Source organism: Haplochromis burtoni, unplaced genomic scaffold (assembly GCF_018398535.1).
Source record: "Haplochromis burtoni strain Fernald_Lab_line unplaced genomic scaffold, NCSU_Asbu1 Contig_691, whole genome shotgun sequence".
Classification (NCBI taxonomy): domain Eukaryota; kingdom Metazoa; phylum Chordata; class Actinopteri; order Cichliformes; family Cichlidae; genus Haplochromis; species Haplochromis burtoni.
In genome coordinates, this window is record NW_024583052.1 from 56,854 (window position 1) to 64,601 (window position 7,748).

Consider the following 7,748-nt stretch of genomic DNA (forward strand, 5'->3'; position numbering starts at 1 on the left):
CATGAGGAATTCCAGCAGAATCGGACCTTCTCAAACTGGTTTACTGAACTATTATCATACCGAACTCCAGAGGACCTTACACACCTTCCAGCTCCATCGCCTCCCAGCACGCACTCCGCCCTGCTAATCCAACTACACTGACATACAGCAAATGTCAAACATTACACAGCAGTGAAATTTTTCAGCTGTGCAGTGTAATCGTGCTTTGGCTGGCAGCTGCACGCTGCAGCACACGTCTATGATTGCTTAGGTCAGGGGTCGGCAACCTTTAGCACCCAAAGAGCCATTTGGAGCCGGTTTCCACGCAAAAGAAAACACTGGGAGCCGCAAATACTTGTTGACATCTAAAATGAAGATAACACTGTGTATATTGATTTTTACCTTTATGCTTTGTGTGAACAACTAAAGTAAGTAAAAGTTTATTTATTAAGCGCTTTTCACAGACAGGCAGTCACAAAGCGCTGTACACGAATATTAAAATAAACAATACAATCAACAGACATTATACACAATGTAAAAGATCAAATGTAAATAATGTAAAGAATATAAAATACGTAGATGAATTTATTATGAACTCCATGAAGTGCTACAGAGAAAACTACATTTTATTCATGTAATGAACACATTTTGAACTCTTAAAGAAATACAACAAAAGCTGAACTAAAATAATCCAGCAAACACAAACTGCTGTGAGCCCTCCTTATATCGCCTTTGTGCTTTTGGAGCCTTGACCTGACTTTTAAAAAATAACTGGGGAAAAAGCACTATGCTGCCAAAAAATGAAAAATAGATATTTGCAAAATTCTGCCTAAATATGTATTTTACCTGGTTAATGTGTGTGGCGGGGCGTGGTCTGCAGCACCGCTGCAGGGGAGGCGGACGCACCTGAGCGGCACCCGCAATCACGCCTCGCCGCCTTAACGTCTGGTGGTATGTGTCGGGCTGTGAGCTGCAAAGCTACAGCCGGCTGTATGTGTCAGCAACTGTGTGTAAAGTGGTCAATAAAGAGATGCTGAAAAGCGTGTTCATGCAAACATCGTCGGGTCTGCCGTGATATGTTTACAACGGCACTTCTGCTCCTGAACCTCTGCGCACAGCGTCTGCAGGTCGGGGCTGTACGAAGTCACTTCATCTTTACAGGACTGTAAGCTGTCGTCTGTGAGGCGTGAGCGTGTTTGTTTTAACATAGTTCACGGTGGAGCTGCTGACATAATGTGGATCCGAAGGTCCATAACTGGCCTACCTGGGGTTGAAAGTCTCGATAAATGCACGCCGTTTCAGCTTCCGCGAGTGTGACGCTTATTTTGAGCGATGAAAAAATAATAAGATATAATTTTATTTTTATATTTCAATATCACAATAATCTTCCAATTTAGAACTACAAGTTAAAAAAGAACTAATAGAAATAAAATACACTTCAGCTAAACACTTCTAATTTATTTTCCCAAACCACGCGGAGCCGCACTGTAAGGACTAAAGAGCTGCATGCGGCTCCGGACGTTTATTTTGAAAATCACAGAATATTGCAGAGGCCTATGAGGAGGTGGTGGAAGTGACAGATGATCCAGTACAGAGCACATGACATGAAACCATGATCATTAGCTGTGACTAAAGGGAAATGGACACCGGTGTCTCCAGAACGTCTTGTCCTGTCGAGTAGAGCGGGCGCAGCAGGAAGCACCTCTGAGGCGCACCACTTAGGTTTCCTCATGTGTTTTGTAAGAACTCCGTTTGTCCGCCGTTTGTGCATCCTCTCTGGGCACAGTGTGGATGCTCACCTGTACTCTGTGATAGCATGTATTGTAATGTGGGAACTGTAGTGTTGGACAGCTGTGGCCGATTAGTCTTTCCTGTCATGCTCACTGACGTCTGCTTGCTGGAGGCTCTGGTGCGTTTTAGTGAGGTGGCTCCGTGGACGAGTCGGAAGAGTCGCACAAAACTGTCAGACTTACAGACGACAGCACGATAACTTTAACTTGTCGTCTAATGATGAAATTTACATTACTGTCTCGTGTCGGGTAGAAGTCCTGGTAGCAAGTGGCAAAACTCACAGGGTAACACACTGGCACTACAACACAACAAGGAAGCGTGGAAACTGAAGGCTTAAATGCACACACAAGGTAACGAGAGTGGGTGGAGCTGTGGAAAACAAGACACAGGTGAGCCGAGTCAAACTAAGCTCATCAGAGATCTGGAAGGACTCAGGTGCTGACCATAGTTCCTGTCCACACGTGTCATTACAGTTGGTGTTTGAGCTGGTAGCTTTACAGAGTCGTTTATGGGCTGTCTACAAACAAACCACAGCACCGCTCAGGCTGGCAGAGTTGGTCTGCTGCAAAAAGGAACGCTCTGTGAAAGCTTTGTGTTTATTTTCTTTAATCCTTCGCGTCTGCTTTCACACAGAGTTTACGTCATTGTTCAGAGAGGATGGCCTGTGTGTTTTTGTTGGACGGAGGCACAGTGGTAATGCTCAGCCTTTCCTCTCAGGCTGATTTGTATAAGAAGCTGAGGTGGACGCTGCTCCAGCACAGCTGTGTTACATCCACACTCTGAACAGTCCTTCAGTTTGTGTTGTCTAGTCCTACCTGTGTACCACACACATGGGGCACTCACCATGGCGACCCCCTGCTGAGCGCAGCCTGAAGTGAATATGACAGCTTAAGAAGAAGGTGACGGGACAACTTTGAATCCCGACGACCTAATGAGGTCAAAGGTCAACTTCTCTGAAAACCACTGAGGATTTTCAAATTCGTACCATAGCTGCGTCCATAGGTTGAGGGGCAGCACTGGCAGCCTCCAATAATGATGTCATCCCCATAATCTAAGCATGTAGGCTGGGGTGTGTGTGTGTGTGTGTGTGTGTGTGTGTGTGTGTGTGTGTGTGTGTGTGTGTGTGTCTGGCTGGCTCATGTGACCTGTTATAGCAAAGGTATGGTATGGCAAAGGTATCTGTTGGACCTCGTCCATCAACAATGAATGTTTCTTACAAAGTTGGCACTTCTGGCTGCGCGACTCGTACACGGAGAGTTTGTTCAGCAGGATACGTGACAGAAACGCGTTGTTTCCCAGCATGTCTGAACGGTACACATCATGATGTTCAGTTACTTTAGGTGTTTAAGGCAGTCGTGCACGAGTATCATCCCCAGAAGGGTTGACAGTAACGTCACAGCATCTGCTGAAAGTTCCTCAAACTATGCTGTCTGCTGTCTGCAGTGTGTGTGGTGTCCTGCAGTGAGTCGGACTTGTTTCAGACGGATGCTTCTGTTGACTGATGACCTCTTGGTCACAGTGGGCGGTTCACACCCGAGTACTGCGTTAGCACTAGTGAGGCTGTGGTCCTCAGTGGACCGCCCACCGAGTGGATTTGCTGCCCCAAGTGAAGGAGTTCAAGTATCTCAGGGTTTTATCCACAGATGGGAGAAGGAAGAAGCAGGAGATGGTTGTGGAAGAGGACTGAATGTGAAATTGTGGATTTAACGTTGGATCGACCTCCCCACGCTCAGCCACAGTTAGTGTTGGACGGGCGATGAACAAGTCAGAGGTTTGGTGTTTGTGATGTTTTGTGTTTCTCCTGCATCCTGGGCCATGTCTGTACATCACTTTTGTTCGTATCTAAGTCTGGAGCAACTTCAGATATTTCTTATTCAATCACCCACAGGGACACACAGTGAAGGTTCATGAAGCGTCAGTGTGTCGCTCAGCACACCTCTGTAAGCTTCAGAAGGAGCACCGGAGTATTTTTCACACAGCTGAGTGACTGAGTGGAAATGATGATGTTCAAAGTGAGCCTCCATGTTCCCCTGAGCTGTTCACGCCTCACACACACATTCTGATGAGCTGTCTGCACAAACACACCACAGTCCATAAAGCGTCGCGCACGTTAGGCTCAGGAATCTGTTTCCACGGCAGCGTGGCGAGGCAGATGAGAGGAGCGCTCGTTTCTTTCCTCTGTTTAAGTGTTGCCCTCTCACATCTCTGGAAGGCCAAATATTTGCCACAGCCGGGAAACATTCCTGGGCACTCCCTCGCTGACCGAGGCCAGCAACCATCTTAGCTTTTCCTCTTAAATGAAGTCATCACGGGTTGTCAAGGCCGGAGGCTTTCAGAATCCTAACTGTGGAAAAAACACAGCGGCTGGTTGGATACTGAGTCAGCCTGTGACAGACTGTAATGAGGTGAGTCACACGGAGTGAACCGTCAGGTCCTTCTAGCAGTTTTATTTCACAATCATGTGCTTTAAATGCTTTAAACTCCAAGTATCAGACACATGAAATCTCGAACTGACCTGCTTCATCATTTTATTTTAAAGCCTGTAGAGCGCGCGCGCGCGCACACACACACACACACACACACACACACACACACACACACACACACACACACACACACACACTTTTGATCATCCTTTTCACATTGCTGGTCAGGGAATAATTCAGCGGCTATGTGGGAAGGTTTACTGGAATGCCTCACACACACGGCCAGATGAATTTTATCATCCTCACTTTTTTTTTGTCCTGAACAGAAGTGATGTTCTGAAGCTCTGAGGTCAAACAATACACGTGCTGCAGGTTTCTAGACTTCTTTGCAGTGTGTTCTGTTTGCAACAGTCAGAGCAATGGAGCGATTGTACCGGTACCACACCAGAAGGTCCCAGATTAAAACAGAGCCGATGTGCATGAAGAATATGTTTGGAAAAGGAGTTGTCTCTGGAACAATGGCTTTGGCTGTCAGCTTATTGATGCACCTGATTGCTTCATCATAAATGTCTCAATAATGGATGAGCTGAGGGCGTGTTCCTCCATTTAAACGTCCCTGTACACGCTGTATCTCACAAAAGTGAGAAAAAGTATTTTGTTATATCTTTTCATCACAACATTGAAGATATGACACTTGATACAATGTAAAGTAGTCAGTGTGCAGCTTGTGTAACAGTGTCAACTTGCTGTTCCCTCAAAATAACTCTACACACAGACATTAATGAGTACAGCCCTAAGTGAAAATGGTACGGCTCCAAACAAACTCCAGGAGCTAGGCAGGAAGTGAAGTGTGCAACTACAACGCTACAAGTTTACAAACTCATCAGCTGATTTGGACCAAAGTAAACGAACTGTAGCTGTGAGAACGCCCTCGGACCTGATTGGTCGGGTCATTCATCATCTCTGACCAAACTGTCACTGACTTTAGAGCCCAAATAAAACTCAGATCGCTTCTCGTCCACTCTCCTCCCACTGAGGTTGCTTTGATAATAACACATAAATACTTCTTTCCTCCTCCTGCTGTAACTGATCAACATCACAAAGTGCTGCTTGTGGGTTTCAGATGACTGTTGCTGTGCACTGTTGCTATATAAATAACATTGTGTCTGCATTTAGGTTCAATCCAAACTCCCAATTTGAGTTTTATCTTCTTTTCCGTTGCTGGGAATGGCTGGAAAGGCAGAGCACTGGAAAGGGTGTGGGCAGCAGCGGCTTGTTTCATTTAAAGCCACAAGTACAGAAACAGCCTCTGTGGGCGGGGCTAAAACAAGCGGCAGGAACCAGCTCTGGGGTGTACACGCTGGAGACATGTGGAGCTTCTGACTAGTTTAAAAAGGCTTTAACGGGACAACTTTCATACATGCTTGTGTGGATATTTAACCAAACAGTCTTCTCTCTTTTTCTTTCAGGGTTGAGTTCCAGAACAAGTTCTACTCGGGCCAGGGCTTCAAGTTTGTCCCCTTCTCGTTCGAGAGCATCCTGGAGGGAAGATTCGACGAGTGATCGGGCCTCGGCCCATCCAGCACAGTCTTCAGTGATCCCGCCTCTGTGTTTGTGTGGCCGTGCATGAGCCCCAGTGCAGTGTTTTGTCTCCCCCTGGTGGCACTTTGTGAAGCTTTATTGTGTATGAGCTGTAGTTTAGTCCCTGTGAAGTGAAGCGTACTCCTGGGCTTATAACCCACAAACCTGGTCTTTGCATTTAGACTGAAACACAGATATCACACAATCAGTCCAAACATTTTCACAAAGGTCAAATCAAGCTGAACAAAAGAATATTTTCATATGCAGCAGTTACGTGTATGCAGAGGTGCATCATCGGTCGCCCACAAGTTTATATACAATCAAACGTAAATAAATGATCGCGTCTCGCTGGATTTAAGGACATAAAGTCGTCTGTCTGTGTGACTGTCGTCATTAGTTCTCACATGCTGCTTACAGCTCACTGCTCCCTGGATCATCTTTCTATCCTTGGAGACCAGCTCCACCCGAGCTGCACCCGAGCCCCACCTGCTCTCATTCATCAGCTGCTTTGCTGCTTTCACACAGATGTGTGTAAAACCTGTGCTTACACTGTATTGTTTCTGTGAGGACACACCTCGCTCCAGTCGTCTGTGTTGCTCTTTGCAGGTAATCATTGAAATAATCTGATGGCAGCTTCGTATGTGAACATGGAGCTTTGCCCTCTTTGGTGAACCCCAGCAGAAGGTTTCACACTAGCACTAAATCTGGCCCTAACATCGGGCGGCGCTGCGATCGCTCATTTACACCCTAAATGAATTTAAACTGATTAAGCTCAGTATGAATATTTGGTTCCCCAGTGGTGGAGCACTACTCCGCTGTACATATGTCAGATCTCTTATCACATGGTACATCTCATGATAAATGCTTTGGCTGACTGGAAATACAGAATGTAGGTTTTGTAACTTTGACTCAGTGAGACAACATCCAGTCGGCTTTGCCAGATATTTTGCGATGTTTCTTTGCTCGATCACAACTGTGTTCATTCCTGTAAGTGTCCATCTTACACAGTGACGAGGTTCTCACCGTTTGATTCTAACTTTTTAAACAAGCATTTGTTTTTAGTCCCCGTACATCACCTGTGATGCATTGTCACATACTTTGCCAGTTCAGTCACACATGCTCACATATCAAAGGAGACTTTATGCACATGCACGTCTCCATCTTTGAGAGTTTAGATCACAAACTAAGGCTGTTGTTGCACATGAAACAGCACGTTGAGCTTTTTGTTGCTGTGAGTCGAGCTGTTGCACTCTCAGGACTGATTCCACGCAGACCGTGATTATTGGGAGAGTTTTCACTGGGAACCCACTGAAGATCCTGCTCCTGCAGTGACAACACCTCAGCTGGGATGAGTGTTTTCACAGGTCACGTATTCCAGGATTAAAGCATCTTTAACAATGTGATATCAGCATTAGAATCATAATCTCATTGCAGCTTTTAAAGTGAATGTTTGGTTTGAATTAGTGTATGGCTGTAACCTGCTCCGTCTCTGTTTCCTGCTGTAAACCAGTTAAAGAGGGAACTGTCCAAACTCTGTACCGTCACCTCTGATTGTTTCAAAGCTTGGAAGATAATATCACATATAGACTTCAGGACTGTCCTTTGTTTCTTTAGCCTTTTATTTAATGGTTTGAAATCAGCGTCCAGCATCTCCAACTCCTGAGTATGTCTGAGATTTAAGGTTTAGTCAGCCGTTAGTCGGCATTCATGTTGGTTTGATCACCACAGCTGTTATTGAACTGGATTTTCATCATCCCTGTGTTTAGTGTTATGGGAACGTGTATTTGAAGTGCTGTAATGAACTCGTGTTTCCATTTGGATGAGAAAAAAATCAGACGTGCTGTTGATGTTGAACAGTGACAAGAAGTGTAAAGTGTTAATGTGTTAATAATAAACAGACACCTGGGGATTCATGCTGTGTGTGTGTGTGTGTGTGTGTGTGTGTGTGTGTGTGTGTGTGTGTGTGTGTGT

At 45.5% G+C, this 7,748-nt stretch overlaps 1 protein-coding gene across 5 annotated transcripts in view; it reads left to right on the forward strand.

The window, feature by feature from the left end:
- The window catches only part of LOC102304563 (V-type proton ATPase 116 kDa subunit a1), a 28,777-nt gene extending 21,087 nt beyond the window's left edge, over positions 1 to 7,690 (forward strand). For all 5 annotated transcript variants that reach the window (XM_014330065.2, XM_014330066.2, XM_005949624.3 and 2 more), the window contains one exon: positions 5,666 to 7,690. In XM_014330065.2, the coding sequence (XP_014185551.1) occupies positions 5,666 to 5,759 (94 nt within the window). In that variant the 3' untranslated portion in view covers positions 5,760 to 7,690. The remainder of the gene's footprint in view (positions 1 to 5,665) is intronic.
- The last annotated feature ends 58 nt before the right edge of the window (positions 7,691 to 7,748 follow it).